We start from the raw sequence: 23,798 nt of genomic DNA on the forward strand, positions 1-23,798 counted from the left end.
CTCACTGTACGGCGGCTCAGTCAGAGCGGGAAGCAGACGGCAAGGGACCTGACGGACACCGAGAGGCGAGTATGTACTGTTTGTGTTTTTTGGTAACCAGGGTAAACATCGGGTTACTAAGCGCGGCCCTGCGCTTAGTAACCCGATGTTTACCCTGGTTACTCGGGTGCTGCAGGGGGACTTCGGCATCGTTGAAGACAGTTTCAACGATGCCGATGTCGTTCCCCTGATCGTTGGTCGCTGGAGAGAGCGGTCTGTGTGACAGCTCCCCAGCGACCACACAGCGACTTACCAACGATCGCATCGCTGGTCGTGATCGTTGGTAAATCGCTATGTGAGACGGGGCCTTTATCTTGGGACCCCCTTAGGCTATGACACTTTTCACCCCCCATCCACAGGGTAAGAAATAAATGTTTATTTTAAAATGACCCCTTTTATTTAAAAAAAAAAAAACCTTTCCAATTTTAATGATGGTGGAGTCCATTAGGCTTTACTACATGGTCTTGGAACATGACAACACCAGATATTATTTTATGTGTGTGAACAGTGTTCCCAGCAATGGTTATATTGTGTAAAAAAAAAAAAAAAATTACCTTAGTCAAGAAAAGGATTAAAGTTAGTTAGACCAGACAGATTAGGAAGCTGTCCCATATAATAAGGGGACAACCCTTAAAATAAGGCCAAGCTTACATGTGCAGAATTTGGTCAGTATTTTCTATCCATATTTGTAACCCAAAACCAGGAGTAGGTGATAAATACAAAAGTGGAGACATGTTTCGATTATATTTTTCCTGATTGTTCCACTCCTGATTATTGTCTTATAAATACTGATGTAAAATAAGAAACCACAAATACTTTATCTCCTTACAATGAACATGTGGACAGTGTTGTTTTTAAGCCACTGTGTGTAGCTTTAAAAGGAAGCGGTCATCAAAAAATGACCTACTGTATATTTTACATAAAATCTAGAGTTGTGTGAAAGTGTTTAACCCCTTCCTGATTTCCTAATCTTTTGCATGTTTGTCACACATTTAAATGTTTCACATTACCAAACAAATGTAAAGATTGGACAAAGATAACACAAGTAATCACAAAATGCAGTTTAATTAGTCTTTATTATTGAGGGAAAAATATCTAAACCTACAGGGTCCCTGTGTGAAAAATTGATTGCACCCCTCACCCTCCCTTAAAACATAAATTAACTGGTATATCACATCTTTGGGAAGCGGAGTTAAAATTCCCTAGCCACAAGAGGTAGTAATGGCAGACACAATAACAGCTTTTAAATAAGGGTTGGACGATTTCCTCGATCCACATAACATTGTGGGTTCTAGTTAAATTAATGATAAAATGTACTCTTGTTTTGGTTGAAAATGTTAATTAAAATTGTTTGGAAAAACAAAACGTACAATTGATGGATAAAGGTTAATCTTGATGGACCGATGTCTTTTTTTCCAACCTATGCAACTAGGTTTAGGGGAATTATAATTAAAGCCAGTATTAAAAAAAAAAAAAAAAAAATTAGTATTGCTGTGTTCAAAAATGTATGATCTGATTAATTTACTTTATATTTTGATAGATCAGGAAATGACGAAAAAAAAAACTAGAAATGAATTTTTCTGTCCGCCGCAGCATTGCAATAAAATGGAATAAGAGGCGATCAAAACATCGTATCTACCCCAAAATGGTATCAATGAAAGTCAGTTCAGGGCGCAAAAAATAAGCAGTCGCCCATCTCCAGATCCCGAAATATGGAGACGCTATGTGTCTCAGGAAACTTTTCTTACAAATGTCACTTTTTTTTCTTCACCACTTTAAAAAGAACCTATACATATTTGGCATGTGCGTAATTGTTCTAACCTAGGGAATTATATTAGCAGGTCAGTTTTAGCATTTAGTGAACATGGTAAATAAACAAAACAATTCTGGAATTGCACTTTTTTTTTTGCAATTTCACCGCACTTTGGATTTTTTTTTTGCCCCTTTTCCAGTGCACTATATGGTAAAATCAATGGTGTCATTCAAAAGCACAACTCATCTCGCAATAAACAAGCCCTCATACGGCCATATTGACAGAAAAATAAAAAGTTATAGCTCTGAAGGGGAGCAAAAATGGAAAATTACAAGGTGGTGAAGGGGTTAAAATTGTTAGAAGGCGCCTTCAAATATGAGACCTCGAGCAGTTTGCCAAAGAATGGTCCAAAATTCCAGCTGAGAGGTGCAAGACGCTTGTTGATGGTTATAGGAAGCGATGGATAAGTTGAGGGTACCAACAATTTTGTGCTGCCCATTTTTAGGGTTTTGTGTGAATTTGTCCAATTTACATTTTTTTGTGTTCCAATACAGAAGAAGGAAATAAACATGTGTATAACAATGTGTACTTGCAATAATTTTCTGGGAGAAATACCATCATGGCCGAAAGTGTTGGTACTCGGGAAATTGTTCCATAAAATGAAGTATGTATCTGCATGCTGCTGAGAATGTGGTTAAACCTGTCTTTGTAGTCGCAAGTTTCATAAAAGCTGCAGATTTGCTAATGACCATTTCCAGTGTAGATTTTCATTGCGTGAATAAGATTTTTTTTTTAAAAAAAAGTCCTATCCACTTTGCTGGTTCTCTACCATGCAGCACATTTTCAAGGTGCAAACCCACAGTATATATAATTCCTGTCTGGACATAGTTTTTCTAGAACATTCAAGGCCTATCAGGCTGAGCTGCATTCAAAGTAGCTGCTTTTTGTGCAGATTAATTTTTTAATCTGTAGCAGTTTGTACCTGTAGTTACCCATCACAGATTTCCAAATTATCTGCACAGATTAAAAAGATAAAGAAGTGGTCAGATCTGCAGCTGTGATGTGAGGGCCTTTATCAAGATCCATCTATATAGCTCCCTCTGGTGTCAGCTGAAGGTATCAAAAAGCCATCTTCTAAATCGTATCTTCATTCTAGTTCTATTACCCAAGTGCAATCCTCTGCTCAGCTCTGTATGTATGACTTGTGCATGGCAGCCTAGCGTAAAGGCTGGCTTCACGTGTCCAAGGTTCATGGTCAGTATGGACGGCGATATCCGGTCCAGCTGTGGGTATCTTAGCTGAACACTACAGCATCATATGTACGTAAGAGACTCAAGTTTGGACCAGGAGACCTGATATTGGTGCTGAGACTAGAATCCATACACAGACCATGAAACTTGTACGTGTGAAAACAGCCAATGGGCTCCTTATGGCACATCAGCCAACCTTGTAGCAAAATGTGTGTACATGCTTTGCAATTCACCCTAAACATTGCAAAGGTCAATTTTGATGAATTCTGGAAAAAGAAGTGTAATACTGCTAATTTGAAGGATTTAGAAATAATTAAGTGTGGAGAATATCAGCAATATGTGGATGAACTCTATTAAATCTATGTTGCTAGCACTGTTCCATGCTGCGAGTTTGTTGCTGGAAAATCCGAGCGACAGATATGCAAGATGAGGTTAACTCATAGGACGACTTATTCGCTCTGCTGCTGTTACAATTCGGAACATTTACGAAAACCGACATGACTGGGTAGCAGAGTACTGTAGCAGGGTGCATGCGACACGGGAGAGCAGAGTACTGTAGCAGGGAGCATGCGAGAAGGGAGAGCAGAGTACTGTAGCAGGGAGCATGCGAGAAGGGAGAGCAGAGTACTGTAGCAGGGAGCATGCGAGAAGGGAGAGCAGAGTACTGTAGCAGGGAGCATGCGACACGGGAGAGCAGAGTACTGTAGCAGGGAGCATGCGAGAAGGGAGAGCAGAGTACTGTAGCAGGGAGCATGCGAGAAGGGAGAGCAGAGTACTGTAGCAGGGAGCATGCGAGAAGGGAGAGCAGAGTACTGTAGCAGGGAGCATGCGACACGGGAGAGCAGAGTACTGTAGCAGGGAGCATGCGAGAAGGGAGAGCAGAGTACTGTAGCAGGGAGCATGCGAGAAGGGAGAGCAGAGTACTGTAGCAGGGAGCATGCGAGAAGGGAGAGCAGAGCACTGTAGCAGGGAGCATGCGAGAAGGGAGAGCAGAGCACTGTAGCAGGGAGCATGCGAGAAGGGAGAGCAGAGTACTGTAGCAGGGAGCATGCGACACGGGAGAGCAGAGTACTGTAGCAGGGAGCATGCGAGAAGGGAGAGCAGAGCACTGTAGCAGGGAGCATTCGACACGGGAGAGCAGAGCACTGTAGCAGGGAGCATGCGACACGGGAGAGCAGAGCACTGTAGCAGGGAGCATGCGACACGGGAGAGCAGAGCACTGTAGCAGGGAGCATGCGAGAAGGGAGAGCAGAGCACTGTAGCAGGGAGCATGCGAGAAGGGAGAGCAGAGCACTGTAGCAGGGAGCATGCGAGAAGGGAGAGCAGAGTACTGTAGCAGGGAGCATACGATTAGCACCTGTCCAAGTTACTCATTCATCAAAACTGAAAATCTTGCCCTATTGCTTGTATCAACGTTCAGATTTGTTAATACTGCCCTTAGTCTGCGCTGTTATATGGTTGCTATGGGCAACAAGGCCATTTTTACTGTTCAAAAGTCTTGATAAACAGGGGGTCATAAATTCCTTATGATACTTATCGATAGGAAGTTACTGTGATAGTACAAACCTGTATGATCCTGATAACCTGTCAGGATAAGTTTAGGCTCCCGTTTAGGCTCCCGTGATTAATAGTGTGAAGACACAGAAACTAGACAGCCCATCGCCTGTGGTGTAGCTTGCTTTATTATGTCCACAAATATTTCCAAAAAAATTACAAAATACTCAAAATGGAGAAAACACAGAAGTCACGAATTTCTGGGTTTCTACCCCATGGCAAACTACTCCTATATACATTAAAATCTTCAAGATATATATAGAAATGGAGCAGTTTTGATGTACATTCTGCTAAATGGCGCCATGAAACAAGTAGCTTTACAGTTTTACACACTGAACGAGGTACGTCCGGAAATTACAAAAATAGGAAAGAAGGAAACAAAATGGAGTGGTAAAAAGTAACAAAAATAAATGAGACAACAGTTTGACGTAACTTTTTTTTTTTCTTCTTGCCGGCATGGCAAAACTGTGCGTCACCAGGCCTTATGGCAGTAAAAGTTGTAGCCCTTCAGTGTTGGGGAGGCCTAGTGCACATCCACTTACTGCAGGGCTCCTCAACGCCGAACAGGCTGTGCACAAAACAGCCCGCAAGGGCCAAGTAGTTAAGCACCCCAACACCCGTGGAACTGCGGCTAATAGATCTGCAGATCAACTCTGCATTTTAGTGTTACATACTGATGAAGAATGGAAGGGGTGACAAAGTAATGGCCGACTATGTCCAGATACTGCATGAACTACACTACCATAAAACTTTCCACAGGAATTCGAGGTGGTGCAGTGTAACATGATGGAAACCTCTTGTGTTAGTGTCAGGACCGTCTATGATGGAATGAAATAATGGCCCATGTCTAGATGTTGGCCATTGGAAGATGAAGGAGTGCTTAATTGCAACCTTTTTAGGTTTTGTGATCTGGCGCAGCCCTGAGATGCCGATCGCCAAAAACAATAACAGTCAGTAAGCAGGGGGTGGTGCCCTTGTTTGGGTAAAGGATTTGCTGCACAACGGTATAAATTGTGCATGAGATACATGGCCTAGTGTTTGCCCTCTGAAACATCACGCGGTGGAGAAGCAGTTACTAAGTGTGCCTTCATACCATCTGCATGTCTAGAGTCCTAGGCCTACCACCGGGAGAGTGGAGAGTAACAAGTAGACAATAACGTACAAACAAAAAAAAATAAACAAAACAACATGAAGTTAAAAGAAAAAAAAAAAGAGCCCAGGTTAAATAGAATCTGTACAAACAAAACCCTTGGCATTAAGTATAGCAGGACCCGAAAAAACTAAAATATAGGAGGCTTTTCTTATAAATTAAATAATTAAAAGTTCTAACCCTGCAGAAACTTTAATGCTATAAAGTGAAGATACGCACAAGCCTGTGTGCGATTTTGCCTCTACAACTTAAAACGCTGTAGTCCCTATCTACAAGTGAGACATGACACAAACTTGGAAAACAAAACATTTTTTTTGTTAAAAGTAACTCCCCACTCACATATACGCTCCAGCAATCGCCCAAAAGCTGAGGTGAACACAGAGGAAAACTAGATTATTCCTTTACAATGGCTGTCAGAACGTAGACTAATCAGGCTCAAGCTAGAAACCAGGAGAGGTGTATGCTAAGGAAATGGATGATGGTGTCATGATTTCTGTCCTACCAATTTGTCCTTGGTAAGGCTTGGAGTATCTGATGGCTTCATATCTGGTTCCTAACCACTTTGCTGCCATAGGCCTAGTATCACAGATCCAAGAGGCAGTGAAGAGGTTAAAGGAAATTCACAGGTAGTAACTGCAATGCAGGGACAGGAACAGAAAGGATGGTCGGACACTTTCTTCCCCAGTCCTTGCTTGTAAGGTATTTACAGAGTATAGTCAGACTGGGGAACCTCTGTACAATGCGGAGGGGTTCTCCTGCTGATGATGTAGTAAAATAAAGAATAAAATAGTCACACGCACAGGAGACCCGAGCGAGTGCTGGCGGAATATGTCACTTCTTATTATTGTTGTGTACACAGTCTCTCTGGCTTCATTTGCACACAATGAGTGTATAGATAGGGAGAGAACCTCCAGGTGCATGAGGTGGTGGTACTGCTGCCAAAAGTCCAGTGGTGTCCCCTGCCTCCCCCTCCAAACCTGCTCCCTTCCGAGGCTGGGGAAAGTATGCATCATGCAAGGGGCTGGCCAGTCTGGTTTTGAGGAGTCTTCTTTACAGATGAAAGGATAGTATATGACAAGTCTTAAATACAGGAGGAATATCGCAGCCCCTGGGGACCCGTCGTGTGGAGCCTGACTCTCCCGAGGGAGCTGGAAGGGAGGGAGAGGTCCAGAGTCACCTCTCTTTGTTACAACTGTTTGTCCCCTTCTTTCTTCAGACGACTGGAAGGAAATAGAATTAAGAATTTTACAAGGTGAAACCGAATCCACAACCATGATATTATATAGTAGAAACATGCTCTTAGATGGCTGGTAAATAATCAATTGGAAATCTAGTGGTCTTTGGTAACTACTGATGTAGAGGAGCTGGACATTCACCTGTAATAATCTTCCTGGCTGGGTAAATGCCCACCGTGCATGTGGGGATGACCATGTAACCACTGTTGTTCCATTGCCAACCTCTGCAGCTCAGCAGACTGAGCGTGCATAGCTTGGAGCTGGTGAGCAGCAGACATTTGAGGTGGAATACCGGCTGGCAGATCACGAGGGTAATGGGCGCCTGCAGAAAAAACATTACACATTAATACCAGATGCAATTTAAATAGCTTAAGTGAGCGTTTGATGTAGAGTAAAAATCAGTTCTCTAAATGTCGAACACTCAATGTTTCTTCCAGATTAGAGGATTCAATAAAACGTATACAAAACAAAGGGCCAAAGTGATCAGTGTAATTGCACATTTCACTCCAATATACTGCTTATTCTGCTGTGCGGCCTATATAGTAACATATAGATATAGCCATTTGTATAATGCATCTCAGTTTGTAAAAGTGGCGCTGAATCTTTAGTAGTTCAACAGGCGTCAGACATTTCTAAAATTTATAAAAAAGGTCACAAATGGAAGCAAAAAAACATTTCCACTTTACTGGTGTGGTGTTGAAAAGGAGGCAATTTTTAAATCGTACAATGACTGAAATGAAGCCACTTTTCAAGAATCTGAGCCAAAGTGACCTAAAGATGTTCTACAATATTTAAGTAGTAAAGAAAGTGACTTTTCTTTTTTTATAATTCTGTATAGCATGGAACGTTAATTTACTTTTCAAACTAATTTATTGGGGGATTAGTCTTCATTCCTGTAATATAATTACATATAAGTGGCTTCCAAACCCCAACTTTTCCCCAGTCTATTGTCCTGCCTTTAGCTGCACTGATATATACTCTTTTGGAGTACAGTGACGGGTCAGCACTAGTGATCAGCGGCACTGCTCGGTATCGAGTATCCCTGGTGCTTGTGCACATGCGCGAGTCCCTGCCTCGCATGTTTTACAGCCACTAAACATGCGGGGATTGCCTGCCAATCACGGTGATACAGTAGCCATTACTGTGACTGGCCAGCTGCATCATGTCATCGGGTCTATATAAGACCGGGTGAAGCGTTGCTTGCTACACAGTACCTGGAAATAGTGTACGGAGAGGAGCTGCTGTACAAGGGAAAGTAATAATTACACGCCTATAGTCAAGGTTTATATATTGAATTACAGGCGTTGCTGCTGAAACCTACAACCAAATAGTCCTTTTCAGGGCTACATGTATTCTATGTAATAACGCTGTTAGCTGTACTATTTATGTAGGGATAAGTAGGTGCTGGAGACTCCGGAAAAGTGGAGTAATACTCTGACAACATTGTTCCCCGCAGCGACCTGGGAGTTAAAGGTGTCCAGGGGTATTTCCCCCATGCTTTTTTCATTCCATCCAGTTCGGTGATTTTCCTGGCCCCCACGCCCTCCTGAAAAAATGCTTCCCATTTCCCCTTGACTTCCATTATACTCGGATCGACCCTGTTTGAGTGTCTGACCTGCTTGATTAGAGTACAGAGCATTTTAGTGCTCGCTCATCATTAGTCGGCATCTGTCTCCGCTGAGCGTTTTGCTTATCAGAACAATCTCCTGCAGCAGTTTATCGCCAGTTAGTAAGAAACAGGCACTGACCCCATCACTGCTAGAATCTGAACTCCAAACCAGTATGTTTTTATCTCAATGCAATTGAAGGCAAATAAACTGGGGCAAAACTGGTGTTTGACAGCCACTTATTAACATGCAACTTTTCTTTTTATTTACAGATACGAATACCAGTTTCCTAAATAAAGTGATTTCCAAAGTTTCTTAACTTTCCATGCTGGACAAAGTTACAGTGCCTACAAGTAGTATTCAACCCCCTGCAGATTTAGCAGGTTTACACATTTGGAATTAACTTGGCATTGTGACATTTGGACTGTAGATCAGCCTGGAAGTGTGAAATGCACTGCAGCAAAAAAGAATGTTATGTCTTTGTTTATTTTTTTTTTAAATTGTGAAAAGTCTTTTCAGAGGGTCATTTATTATTCAACCCCTCAGAATTCTGTTTGGTTCCCCTAAAGTATTAAGAAGTAGTTCAGGCACAAAGAACAATGAGCTTCACATGTTGGGATTAATTATCTCTTTTTCCAGCCTTTTCTGACTATTTAAGACCCTCCACAAACTTGTGAACAGCACTCAAACATGGTCAACATGGGAAAGACAAAGGAGCATTCCAAGGCCATCAGAGACAAGATCGTGGAGGGTCACAAGGCTGGCAAGGGGTACAAAACCCTTTCCAAGGAGTTGGGCCTACCTGTCTCCACTGTTGGGAGCATCATCCGGAAGTGGAAGGCTTATGGAACTACTGTTCGCCTTCCATGGCCTGGACAGCCTTTGAAAGTTTCCTCCCGTGCCGAGGCCAGGCTTGTCCGAAGAGTCAAGGCTAACCCAAGGACAACAAGGAAGGAGCTCCGGGAAGATCTCATGGCAGTGGGGACATTGGTTTCAGTCAATACCATAAGTAACGTACTCCACCACAATGGTCTCCGTTCCAGACGCGCCCGTAAGGTACCTTTACTTTCAAAGCGTCATGTCAAGGCTCATCTACAGTTTGCTCATGATCACTTGGAGGACTCTAAGACTGACTGGTTCAAGGTTCTCTGGTTTGATGAGACCAAGATCGAGATCTTTGGTGCCAACCACACACGTGACGTTTGGAGACTGGATGGCACTGCATACGACACCAAGAATACCATCCCTACAGTCAAGCATGGTGGTGGCAGCATCATGCTGTGGGGCTGTTTCTCAGCCAAGGGGCCTGGCCATCTGGTCCGCATCCATGGGAAGATGGAGATTTTGGCCAAGAACCTCCGCTCCTCCATCAAGGATCTTAAGATGGGTCGTCATTTCATCTTCCAACAAGACAACGACCCAAAGCACACAGCCAAGAAAACCAAGGCCTGGTTCAAGAGGCAAAAAATCAAGGTGTTGCAGTGGCCTAGTCAGTCTCCTGACCTTAACCCAATTGAAAACTTGTGGAAGGAGCTCAAGATTAAAGTCCACATGAGACACCCAAAGAACCTAGATAACTTGGAGAAGATCTGCATGGAGGAGTGGGCCAAGATAACTCCAGAGACCTGTGCCGGCCTGATCAGGTCTTATAAAAGACGATTATTAGCTGTAATTGCAAACAAAGGTTATTCCACAAAATATTAAACCTAGGGGTTGAATAATAATTGACCCACACTTTTATGTTTAAAATTTATAAAAATTTAACTGAGCAACAAAACTTTTTGGTTTGTAAGATTTATGCATCTGTTAATAAATCCTGCTCTTGTTTGAAATTTGAAGGCTCTAACTTATTTGCATCTTATTAAACCTGCTAAATCTGCAGGGGGTTGACTACTACTTTTAGGCACTGTATATACAAAAAGTTTAGTTACTCTTTAAGATCATGCCCTAGTAGAGCTCAGTATATCTCAATGTTTGGTAAAGTTTAAAGAATCTGTAACCAAGAAAAATTACCAGAAACTAAAATTTTGTAATAACTGAATATGCAAATATCCTCTTCAAAGAGGAACAGGACTAAAACGCTAGTTCTACCTATCAGGGTAGCAATCCTAAGAGTCAATATCGACCCTTTACATACGATTTAGTATAAAGAGCCAAACCAGGCACTCTATCTGCAGACATGTGTTTTGGCGTGTTTGCCCCTCATTAGTGCAAAGCAGGGGGAGGTCTAATCTGACAGGTATTTTAAAGGGATCTGGCTTTGCAACAATGTTGGGGGCAAACATCCAAAATAACTTTTTTTAAATCCAAAGTCATGTGGTAAGACTAAAGGTACCTTCACACAAAACGACTTTGTAACGATATCGCTAGCGATCCGTGACGTTGCAGCGTCCTGGCTAGCGATATCGTTTAGTTTGACACGCAGCAGCGATCAGGATCCTGCTGTGATGTCGCTGGTCGCTGAATAAAGTACAGAACTTTATTTGGTCGTCCGATCGCCGTGTATCGTTGTGTTTGACAGCAAAAGCAACGATACCAGCGATATTTTACACTTGTAACCAGGGTAAACATCGGGTTACTAAGCGCAGGGCCGCGCTTAGTAACCCGATGTTTACCCTGGTTACCAGTGTAAAATGTAAAAAAAACCAAACAGCACATACTTACATTCGCATCCCCCGCCGTCTGCTTCCCACACTGACTGAGCGCCGCAAAGTGAAAGTGAAAGCACAGCACAGCGGTGACGTCACCGCTGTGCCCTGCTACTGCCGGCGCTCAGTCAGTGCAGGAAGCGGACGCCGGGGGACGCGAATGTAAGTATGTGCTGTTTGTTTTTTTTACATTTTACGCTGGTAACCAGGGTAAACATCGGGTTACTAAGCGCGGCCCTGCGCTTAGTAACCCGATGTTTACCCTGGTTACCCGGGGACCTCGGCATCGTTGGTCGCTGGAGAGCTGTCTGTGTGACAGCTCTCCAGCGATCAAACAGCGACGCTGCAGCGATCAGCATCGCTGTCGCTATCGCTGCAGCGTCGTTTCGTGTGAAGGTACCTTTATTGAAGGGTTGACTTTTCGGATTGCTACCACCATTAGGTGACACTAGAGTAGTTCTGTTTCTCTAAAGAGGACGTTTGCATATTTACATTTAAGAAGATTATAACATTATATGGCCTATAAATCTCCTTATGCCAACTCTACACAATCCACAAGGAGAAACATTTCCTCAGACACCCTTAATAGCTGAAGAAACTGAGTTCAGAGATCATGACGTAGAAATCTTTCATGCATTTGCAGTAAGCCTGCGAACGGTCTGTGTGTTAATAAGGCAACGAAGTGTCCGCTGTACTATTTTTCGGCAGCCATGATTCTTCATGTATGTCATCAGTGTTTGGTCTGTGCGTAACTTTTTAAAATCAGTGATTTTCACTGCTGAAATTGCAGAGTTTCTCCTATTCAGTTGTGTGCTAATGACGGACAGCACACAGACTGCGCATTGATGCCATCCGTGTGCTCTCCATGATTTTCATGGACCCATAGACTTGTGTGGGAAATTTTGATCTGTCACTGGGACAAGTACAGACAAGATACAGTACTTTGTTTTATTGTGGAACCGCTCAGTCAGCAAAAAAAATAACACAAAATGTCATTTTTTTCTGACAATGTACAATAATGATTTCAAAATTACATGAAACCATTAACCACATGTTACTGTATGGAAATACTGACCAAAAACAGGGTGCCGGAGCATTTCATGTTCGTGGGGAGCTTGTGCCAACAAAGGATTGGCGATGGTACCAGGAGGGTATGGGAAGCGTGCCAAGTGAGGTCCAGCTGCCAGTGGGTCAACCAGTGGATGTACAGGACCAGCTGAACCTGGAATAAAAGCAAAATAGATTATATCTGGCATAACGACGTTCTACCTATACTATCACAGGAACATGGCACTGCATACTTCTGAGAGTTCGGGACTGGGAGATTGGGGTTTTGCGAGCTCAGGAAAGGATCTGCCCTCACTAACTGTTAATTAGCAGCACAAGTGTTAGGACAAGAACATGCAAACGATGCTGCATAAAGCCCCTGGATCCATTCACCCTGATGCATAACTTACCTGATAGAACATGTGCATCATTACCCCTACCTGACTCCATCATCAGAATCATCCCAAGTCTCACTCTATGCAGAAGGCAACATGGAAATGGAGGTAGGCTTATACATAAAGGCGCCCAGATCAATCATACAAGCCACAAAGGTCGACTGAACCACTGGTGCTACAGCAAGTATCGCAGGACATCCACAAGGTGACGAGAGCCCTTACTATACAGCCCTGGAGCCAGCTTGCTTACATGGGTTGTTCAGATTTGGGACAAATGTACCTGCTGCCTTGTAACAGCGTGCGGTGCCCATGGTCATGATTCCCCGGTATTACAGGCGGTCACTGACTACACACTTGGCTTCCCTCCACAGAAGTGAATATAGAGAAGCCGGACATGTATAGTCAGCAAGCTAGCAAAATTGCATACGTGTGCTCACGAAAACACCTACTTACACCAGCAAATGTGGAGTGTACACAAACAATATTTTTTTGAATGTTGCAGTTTTTACACTGGTAACGAGACCTAATTAGGCAGAGAATGGAGGGTACTGCGCCAAGTTCATTAGGAAACATTGACTCTTAATGAATTTGATTCATTTTCCATCTGCTGTAGATCAGGGTAAGAAATATACTCCCATTGTGGATGTTTCGGTTTTCATTTATGGCACACTTGTCTTAAAATTATGAAGACTCTGTGAGGCTCGTTCACACCACCTTCAGCTACGCTACTCATACTGTTCAAAATGTTGCCAGTGTTGGTATAAAACGTCAAAACGTTGCAAAATGTAGCTTTATTTAATGCCAGATTTCACACACAAACTGGTGTGCTGGCCACATATTTTTCTATTCTGATCTTTTTATTACCAACATGGACATTATCATGCATGCTCTGATCCGGGCAAAGGTCATAGTGCAGAAAGGGGGAGAAGGGGAGTTGTGACATCAGATTGTGAACAGCTGGGCCTGTATTACCTGCTGTATATAGAGGTTTCCATGCATTGTAATCAACGTAAGGCTTTTTTAATATACATAGTGATATGATTTTTATTTTTTTTAATCAAGCATTTTTAAAAATGGAGAAAACCTATAGAAAATATTAGGACTGTAACAGTCAAAATATAATTAGAAAAATGTTATTGATAATTATTAGAATAAAAAAAACCTGTAAAAGGAGACTTGTACATTTTGATCTAACTCAGGTATTTCCCATTTGGCTGTCCTTCTTATTGAAGATCTATTACTATACTGTTTGTACAATCACCTACTTTTCTGTGCTGCAGGTTGGTCATTACCTTTCTGTCAAGGGCTTCCTCTGTGGTTTTAGCCTATGTTTGATAATAATTAGAATAAAAATTGTAAAAGGAGTGTCAAAGATTTTTCAAATTTTATTTTGGCGGTTACACTGCTGGTATTTTTATGGATTTTCTGGTCTTCTCAGGACAGCTTATCTAATGCATGGTCAAATAAAGATTTTGAAAACTACATTTACTATAAAAACCCATATATTTATTTATTTATTTTTAAAAAAGGGCCAACATGTGTACTCACTCCTATCCACAGAATCGGTGATAACTTGCGAGTTGGTGGGGGCTGACCATTGGGAACATCACCAACCCAGAAAATGAGGTTTTGAACTATCCCATTAGAATACAGTCGTGGCCAGCGATCCTCTATTGGGCTGCCAGATAAAGGAGTACAGAGCTTCTTTCTCTCCAGCAGACCCGGAGAAGACATGCCGTGGGGTGTGGTACATGTGCGGCACACACTGGATTCCAATGTGATATTTCAGGTTTTTGGATTTTGTGGGGTCCAACAAACTGCAAGTTGTCACTTATCCCATGGATATGTGATGACTTTAGATGTTGAGATTAACCCTTTAAAAGGAATTTACCAGTTTTATGTAAATTACTGAAGCCTTTCCTTATCTTTTTCTGGCATTAATTTTGGATTACTCATATAAAACAAATCTTGCACTGGCCTTAGGCCCTGCCCTGTTCATACTGCGTTTATGCAGTGCATCCAGAGAACTTCCCATCAGAGCAATATCCTGCATGGATAGGCTGGGATTTCAAATTATCTCAATTTGTTGTTTTTTTTTTCCTTAGTGTCCATTTTTTCAGAGCAACTTAGTATGTTTGACATTGTGATTGCTCACTCTGAGGCCGCCACCAGGAATGGAGGGAAGTACTAGGTGGGAGAAATTAAAGCAGATCTGTCAACAGAATTCACAAATACAAACTTCATATACTGTTAAATAGATCTTAGACCCACAGAGGCTGGCATACTTCTTATGAAAATCCAGGTCAAAATGGCTGATAATTCTGATATTAAAATTAGCATTTTAGGAGTCCAGCTAAAAAGTAAAAGATCTCATGCGTCCAAGTGTATTCAGTCTCCACCCACCATGACTGATAGCTGCAGCTTGTACTGAGCAGTGTCAGATCTCAGCAGCTCGGAGGAAGGACAATGAAGAGTTATCAGAGATCGATGGGCCTCCATTGAGTTGAAAGGGGCTGTCTCTTCTGATAATCCTGCAGTCACAGTATGTGACTACAGACTTCTGAAATCCTGCAGTGTGCACACCGCCCTCCGTCAGAATTCTCTGGTGTTGCTGGTGAAAGCGGCCAGTCACATAACCACACGTATGCAATTTGCATACTTGCTATCACATTCCAACAGGACATGCTCGGATTCACTCAGTTCACTTGTACTGGAGAATCCCGACAGTGTGTGGTGAGCATGCTGTCAAGATTCAGAAAGCTGCAATCAGACTGGACAACCTATTTAAAATTCATAAATGATTATATGGCCATATTAATGTAGATTTACTAAGTAAACTATTCAATAGTGTATTATAGAATCTGGTGACCGATCGCTTTAATGCATCATATGAAAAGCAAAGAAAAGGAGTAACTAAAAGTTTCTTAAGGTGACAGACACTGGAAACGTTACTAGAGGCAACACCACCACAGGTAAAATGATGGGGCTCTGCAAAGAAGCTGAGCACAGTGGATAATAGTCTTCTCAGTACAGCTTCAATAAATGCCTGTAAGAACATTTCATTCTAATGAAATAAAAAAAAGTAATGATATCTTGCCAAGCTACAATGGGAACTCAAATTATTGGCAGAGCCTGTTTTATGATGTAGAGCTGGTAGTATGAAATCCAAGTCTGCAGACGGACCTGCAGGGCAGCCACAGGGAATCTCCATTCTTCCAGTAGCATTACTGGCTATATCGGTGTGCTCCTGCTGCTTAAGTGTTTCCACTAATAACATTACATTGCAAAGTTGCTACTTATGTGCTAAGCTAATGGTAAAGTCCGGACCTTGCCTGAGATTGGGAAAAAGATCTGCTTATTGTCCCTGGAAATAGTGCCCTCTTACTCATAGGAAGCAACTGGTATTACCGTAATCAAGAAAACTTTTTCTCATCTCAAACAATCCCTGCAACACTGTACATGATGCCCCAGTCCACTGAATTATAGCAAATTAATCCACAAAATTAACATTTGACCCCATTGACAAGTAGGGAGGGGTTGAGAATTTATAACAAACCTGAAATATAGCAGATCTTTCACTGTTGGTCACGAGCTCATCATAATTGCCCTATAAACAAAGCTCATCACAAAACTTGGGGGCGATTGGGAAGATTTACTAAGGTAAAGGAAACCGCAGGTTTTTGCTACCCCATATTAGAGCAGCATGATGTAGGGGCAAATACCCAGATTCCAGCGATGTACCACTTTACTGGGCTGCTTGCTGCAGTTTTGATAAGTGACTTTATCTGCGCTGAGCTGTGTATGATTGGCTGCTTTCTGTCTATGCACAATATACACAGAAAGCTGCAAATCAGTGATGGGGGTTGGATTATACAGAACTGATTAATATGGAGAACCACATGGCAGCAATTTTATTAGTCATCTAGTGAAAACAAAACAAAACACAAAAAGATTCTAACAGCCGATCATCAAAACTGGAGCAATTGAGTGACATTGCTGATATTATGTTTTCGGTCTCTACATTATGCTGCTCTCAGATTAGTGGAAAAACCTGGTGGTGGATTCCCTTAAAGTGCTTACAATTTCTGCCTTGCACCAGATTTATCAGGTTTTAGACACTTTTTGCACATCACTAATCTTAGTGTTTAGTGCAGGAATCCCCATGCGTCTTGCGGTCCCATGAATTGTGGCTCGCGGCTGTCTGCCAGCTAGGTGCATTAGTTCCGGGTCTAGCAAACAGGTATGAAAGCACATCTGAAAATAGCGCAGAGAGTGCACTATTGAATTTCAACTGTGGTTAACTAGTCTCTGCACCGTGCAACTTTCTCATGGTGCTCACAGGGATATCACCGAGGTCACCGCAGTTCAGCCCGGCTGAGAACAAGAGCCTCAGTGACGTCACCACTAGTCACTGACACTGCGCTCGCAGTCAACAGTGGTTCTCAGCCTGGATGGTTGCATCTTGGCACCATCCAGGTTGAAACTAATTATCCCCCAGACATGGATTATGGTGTGGGACAGAACGAGGGAGAGGTGAGAGATATGGTTGTTTTTTATTTTTGGTTAATTACAGGAGAACGAGGTCTTCGATGGAATTAGGCTGTCATAGTATAAGGACATGGTTCATGTTCAGCTCTCTCAGGGTTAATATTGCTGGCCTCTCTTTGGATCTGGGAGGGGTATTTACACACAATCCAGACTAGGATTCCCTGTCAGCTATACTTTTGTTTTATTCTGTGTGTCTGACCCCTCGAGTGTGCTCACTCGGTTTGCAATTGCTTGTTTGTTCTGATGGCTTTCTGACCTTTGGCTTCCTTTTCTGACTATCCCTCCGTCTCACCCCTTGGTTATCGCGTTATCTCTTGGTTTTGATCTTGGCACGTTTTACTACTATCCACTGTATATTGTCTTCTCTGCATCCTGGCGTCTGGTGCCGCCCTCGACCACCTCCTTTCCCTGTCACATGATTCAGGTCCTGTTTGCTGCCCGGAGAGTTCCCCGCCGCTCTGCTCTCAGCTCCCTTGCTGCAGCGCGCAGCTCTCCCTGCAGCAGTAATACCCAGGAGTCTTGACATTATAGCTGACCACACAGTCTTTCCTTGGTGGTGGGGTGTTAGTATATTATGGATCCGGGACAGGCTCTCACGGGGCAGGTTAATGAGCTCTCCCAGCTTATGCAGAAGCTGTACATGGAGCAGCAAGCCCTGGTTCGCCAACAGGTGCAGAGAGATGTGGCAGGTGCTCTACAGGGGTCTGCTCCATCAGGGTTCCGGGAGGGGGGCCTCCACTGATGTATCCGGGGTTTTTCTTTGTAAAGAAAAAGGATGGTGGTTTGCGACCATGCCTCGACTTTTGGGAACTGAACAAAATTACTGTAAAGAACACGTACCCTCTTCCCTCTGATTCCCGATTTATGCAACCAACTTATGGGGGCCAAATGGTTCTCTAGGCTTGATTTACGAGGGGGCTTATAACCTTATAAGGGTCCGGCAGGGGGATGAATGGAAAACAGCATTCCTGATGACCGAGGGACTGTTTGAAAACCTGGTAATGCCTTTCGCTCTCACGAACGCCCCTGCTGTTTTCCAGAATTTTATTCATGTTATTTTTTCTGACCTGATTGGGAGTTATGTAGTCATCTAGCTGGTGACATTCTGATATACTCAGACGACAGTCAGTCTCATTTACATCATCTGTGTATGGTTCTTATGAGACTCGGAGAGAACCACTTATACGCTAAACTGGAGAAATGCTTGTTCTTTGTGCAGGAACTGTCTTTTATGGGATTAATTATATCAGGAGAGGGGTTCCGCACTGATCCTGGGAAGGTTCAGGCCATTACGGAATGGGTGCAGCCTCATGACTTGAAGGGGTTGCAGCGATTCCTGGGCTTCGCTAACTTCTATAGGAAGTTCATTAAAGGGTTTTCGCAGGTGGTGAAACCCTTGACGGACCTCACTCTTGAAGGCGTGGATGTTAAAAAAAAAAAAAAAAAAAAAAAAAAAAAAAAAAAAAAATTGGTCTGTGACTGCAAACATTGAAGAAATGTTTTACTTCAGCTCCTGTGTTGGTACAACCCGATCCGTTGAGACCTTTTATTGTAGAGGTCGACGCTTCTGAGATGGGGGCAGTGTTATCCCAGGGCCCTCCCACCATCACTATCCTCAAACCCTGCGCCTTTTTCTCTAAAAAATTCTCTTCGGCCGAGAGAAATTATGATGTCAGCAACAGGGAATTGTTGGCGGTTAAATTGGCCTTCGAAGAATGGAGGCATTTTTTGGAGGGGGCCGTTCATCCCATTACGGTCATCACTGATCATAAAAATTTGGCCTATATCGAGTCCGCTAAGAGACCCCCAGACAGGCTCGATGGGCATTTTTTTTCTCGATTTTATTTTACCATGACGTTCAGACCAGGGTCTAAAAATGTAAAGGCAGATGCCTTATCCTGAAGTTTTGATTCTGTGTCCCCTCCAGAACCTCCTTCCTCCATTCTTCAACCGGGAGTGGTTGTGGCCGAAGTCTCATCTGAGTTACAGAGAGATTCTGGAAGCACAAGCACGAGCTCCCAGGAATAAACCCCCCGGTAAATTGTTTGTACCTGAACATTTCCGTCTCACACTCCTGCAGGAGTTTCATGATGATGTGTTAAGTGCACACCCTGGGATTACAGCTAAACTGTTAAACTGTAAAGCGCTGCGGAATATGTTGGCGCTATATAAATAAAGATTATTATTATTATTATTATTACCTGGGGGGGGGGGGGGGCAGTGGCTAGGAGTTTCTCTATGGTTGCTGATATCAAAAAGTTTGTGAATAGTTGTGGGGTATGTGCTCGCTCTAAATGCTCTCAGGTCCGTCTGTCCAGCCGGGGAATTGGTGCCTTTGCCAATTCCAGATAAGCCATGGACACATCGGTCCATGGACTTTATCACTATTCTTCCTCCTTCCAAGGGCAACTCAGTGATGGGTGGTGGTTGATAGGTTTTCTAAACAAGCCCATTTTGTACCGTTGCCGGCTGCTGAAACCTTGGCCCACTTATTTATATAGCACATTGTTTGGTTGCATGGGGTACCGGTGAATGTGGTGTCGGACAGGGGTGTGCAATTTGTGGCCAGGTTTTGGAGAGCGTTTTGTAAGACATTGTGGGTCACATTATCATTCTCCTCTGCTTATCACCTGGAATCTAACGGACAGACTGAACGCACGACTCAATAGTTGGAGCAAATTCTGAGATGCCTGGCTTTGTCCAGACAGGAAGACTGGCGTGAGGTATTACCCATGGCAGAATTTGAGTTCAATTGTCGTATTAATCAGTCTACTGGAAAGTCTCCCTTTCAGGTCAATTATGGGTTTATCCCACAGTTTGGGGAATTTTCCCACATGGATTCAGGTTGTCTTGGTGCTGAGGCCATGGTACAACATTTGAGAACCCTTTGGAGGGAGGTCCAGGGGAACAACTCTAAAGCCTAGAAAAGGTACAAACGATTTGCGGACAGGAGGAGGGGGTCAGCTCCGGTGTTGGCAGTGGGGGAGAAGGTGTGGTTGTCCACCCGTAACATCAAGCTTAAGATACCCTCTATGAAGCTGGGCCCCAGGTTTATAGGTCCGTACAAGAGCGTGGAGGCGATCAACCCGGTGGCCTATAGACTACAGTTGCCCACCTCCTTCAAATTTCCAAAGTCATCAAAAGGTCACTATTAAATCATGTGGGGATGGTTAGAGAAGATTCCTTATCCAATATTCCGCCACTATTGGTAGAGGGTCAGCTGGAGTACGAGGTAGGGCACATCATTGATTCACGGTGGGTTCGCCGAAGGCTTCAGTACCTAATACATTGGAAGGGATATTCCCTTGAGAATCGGTCATGGGTTCCGGCCAGTTCTGTGCACGCTGATTGACTAGTGCGGGCTATTCATGCCAGATACCCTGAGAAGCCTGGGGGTCCGTTAAGAGGGGGGTACTGTCATGGTTCATGGTCCTGCTCTCAGGTTTAATATTGCTGGCCTCTTTGGATCTGGGAGGGGTATTTATACACACTCCATAGTAGGACTCCCTGTCAGCTATACTTTTGTTTTAAGGTACCTTCACATTAAGCGACGCTGCAGCGATAGCGACAACGATGCCGATCGCTGCGTCGCTGTTTGATCGCTGGAGAGCTGTCACACAGACCGCTCTCCAGCGACCAACGATGCCGAGGTCCCCGGGTAACCAGGGTAAACATCGGGTTGCTAAGCGCAGAGCCGCGCTTAGTAACCCGATGTTTACCCTGGTTACCAGCGTAAAATGTAAAAAAAAAAAACAGTACATACTTACACTCGCGTCCCCCGGCGTCCGCTTCCTGCACTGACTGAGCGCCGGCCCTAACAGCAGAGCGGTGACGTCACCGCTGTGCTGTACTTTCACTTTCACTTTACGGCGCTCAGTCAGTGTGGGAAGCGGACGCCGGGGGATGCGAAGGTGAGTATGTACTGTTTGTTTTTTTTACATTTTACACTGGTAACCAGGGTAAACATCGGGTTACTAAGCGCGGCCCTGCGCTTAGTAACCCGATGTTTACCCTGGTTACCAGTGTAAAACATCGCTGGTATCGTTGCTTTTGGTGTCAAACACGACGATACACGCCAGTCTGACGACCAAATAAAGTTCTGAACTTTGTTCAACGACCAGCGATATCACAGCAGGATCCTGATCGCTGCTGCATGTCAAACTAAACGATATCGCTATCCAGGACGCTGCAACGTCACGGATCGCTAGCGATATCGTTTAGTGTGAAGGTACCTTTAGTCTGTGTGTCTGACCCCTTGAGTGTGTGCTCTGTTTGCAATTGCTTGTTTGTTCTTCTGGCTTTCTGACTATCCCTCTGTCTAACCCCTTGGTTACCGTGTTAGCTCTTGGTTTTGATCTTGGCACGTTTTACTACTAAACAGTGTATATAGTCTTCTCTGCATCCCGGCATCTGGCGCCGCCCTCAACCACCTCCTTCCCTGTCACATGGTTCAGGTCCTGTTTGCTACCCGGTGAGTTCATTGCCGCTCTGCTCTCAGCTCCCTTGCTGTGGCACACAGCTCTCCCCACAGCACTAATACCCGTGAGTACTGACATAGGTGTTAGAGGAGTATAACTGTTATTTTTAAATAAAAATGGAAATGTGTTTTGTTTTATTTGAAATAAAGGACTTTATTCTGGCTGTGTCTTTATTTACCATATAACTATAGGATTAGTAATGGATAGGTGTCTTATAGACGCCTCTCCATTACTAAGCCGTGGGCTTGATGTCACCAGACAATACAAAGATGACGTCAACCCCACACTTGCCACCGCTAAAGGGCAAGTGGGAAGAGCCAAGCAAAGTGCCAGAATTGATACATCTAATAATGTGCCTTTTCTGGGTGGCTGCAGGCTGCTATTTTTAGGCTGAATGAAAGGGGGGGGAGGTAGTAAACGTCTCATGGTGCAGCGCTGAGCTCAGAGTGTACACCAAGAAATTTTTCCTGGTGAGCTTTCTCTTGCTGTGCTAGCGGGGATCTCACCGACGTCACCACAGTTCACGGGCCCGGTGGTGACTTTGAAGACACCACCGCTAGTCACTGAGGCTGAGCGCGCAACTGCTCATTCCTCAGTGGTTCTCAGCCTGGATGGTTGCATCTTGGCACCGTCCAGGTTGAAAACGGTTTATCCTCAGACATGGATTACGGCGTGGGACAGAACGATGAACAGGTGAGGGTTATGGTTATTTTTGTTTTATTACAGGAGACTATGGCATCAATGAAATGGGCGTTGACATAAGTATGGTTTAATTTACAATTATTAAAGGCATTCTTTCAATTAAAAGACTGTTTTCGGGCTGTGTGTTTATTTACAATATAACTATAGGATAAGCTGTGGGGCTTAATGTCACCAGAAAATACAAAGATGACATCAATCCCCAAATATGAACCCCACTTGCCACCGCTACAGGACAAGTGGGAAGAGCCAAAATCAGTGCATCTAAAACATGTGCCTTTTCTGGGCTGCTGCGGGCGGTTTTCAGGCTGGGGGGGCAATATCAATGGTCCCTTAACAGCCTGGGAATACCAGCCCCCAGCTGTCTGCTTTAGCAAGGCTGGTTGTCAAAAATGGGGGGAACCCAAATAGTTTTTTTTCTTAAAATAATAATAATAATAATAATAGTAATAATAATAATAATAAAAAAAACGTGCGGACCCCTTTATTCCTCATAACCAACCTTGCTGACAGCTGAGAGTTGCAGCCCCCAGCTGTCAGTTTTGTCTGACTGGTTATCAAAAATGCAGGTGAACCCAGTTTTTTTATTTATTTAGAGGGCAGGCTGATGAATACTCCCATCAGGCGCCATCTGCTTTCGCTGTTATTAGTGGCAGCAGGTGTAGGCTGATGGAAGCAGTCTTTTGACTGTGTTGGAACCGCCGCTGTCTGACTGGTGGTAATTTTACCACCGATCAGAAGCAGTGTTTGCCGCGACAAACACTTTGTGTTCGGGTGGCTGAACCCAAACATTAACACGGACTTCCTGGTGAACAGTAGGTGTTAGGTACTATTTGGGTTTGCCCATTTCTACTCATAGCTCAAAATGTGCCAAAATATCAGCAAAAAATATTACTATATAGCATACGCTGACCAATGGTAAAGAAATTGACTAACATGTCCATCAACACGCACCAAAAATCTCAGAGCTTGGGCCACTGTGATAAATTTGATGCATCTCCTGCCTGGTCTAGTTTTAATCCAATTCTGCCACAAAAGGTATAAGGATTGATATGGTATGTGCACACGTTGCGGATTTTTCGGCGCGGATTCTCAAGAATCCGCAGGTAAAAGGACCTGTGGCTTTTCTGCAGATTTTGTGTGGATTTCACCTGCGTTTTTACACCTGCAGAATCCTATAGTGGAATAGGTGTAAAACGCAGCAGATTCCGCACAAGGAATTGACATGCTGCGGAAAATATACCGCTGCGTTTCTGCGCTGAATTTTCCGCAGCATGGGCACAGCGGCTTTGGTTTTCCATATGTTTACATGGTACTGTACACCGCATGGAAAACTGCTGCGGATCCGCAGAGCCAAATCCGCAATGTGTTCACATACCCAAAATCACACAGTGA

At 43.6% G+C, this 23,798-nt stretch overlaps 1 protein-coding gene across 6 annotated transcripts in view; it reads right to left on the bottom strand.

Moving 5' to 3' along the window:
- Positions 1–4,706: 4,706 nt before the first annotated feature.
- Positions 4,707–23,798, bottom strand: part of RERE (arginine-glutamic acid dipeptide repeats) — a 365,478-nt gene continuing 346,386 nt past the window's right edge. For all 6 annotated transcript variants that reach the window (XM_077250042.1, XM_077250043.1, XM_077250040.1 and 3 more), the window contains 3 exons: positions 12,312–12,458; positions 7,123–7,303; positions 4,707–6,966 (listed from right to left, as the gene is read on the bottom strand). In XM_077250042.1, the coding sequence (XP_077106157.1) occupies positions 6,933–6,966; positions 7,123–7,303; positions 12,312–12,458 (362 nt within the window). In that variant the 3' untranslated portion in view covers positions 4,707–6,932. The remainder of the gene's footprint in view (positions 6,967–7,122; positions 7,304–12,311; positions 12,459–23,798) is intronic.

This window comes from Ranitomeya variabilis, chromosome 4 (assembly GCF_051348905.1).
Source record: "Ranitomeya variabilis isolate aRanVar5 chromosome 4, aRanVar5.hap1, whole genome shotgun sequence".
NCBI lineage: Eukaryota > Metazoa > Chordata > Amphibia > Anura > Dendrobatidae > Ranitomeya > Ranitomeya variabilis.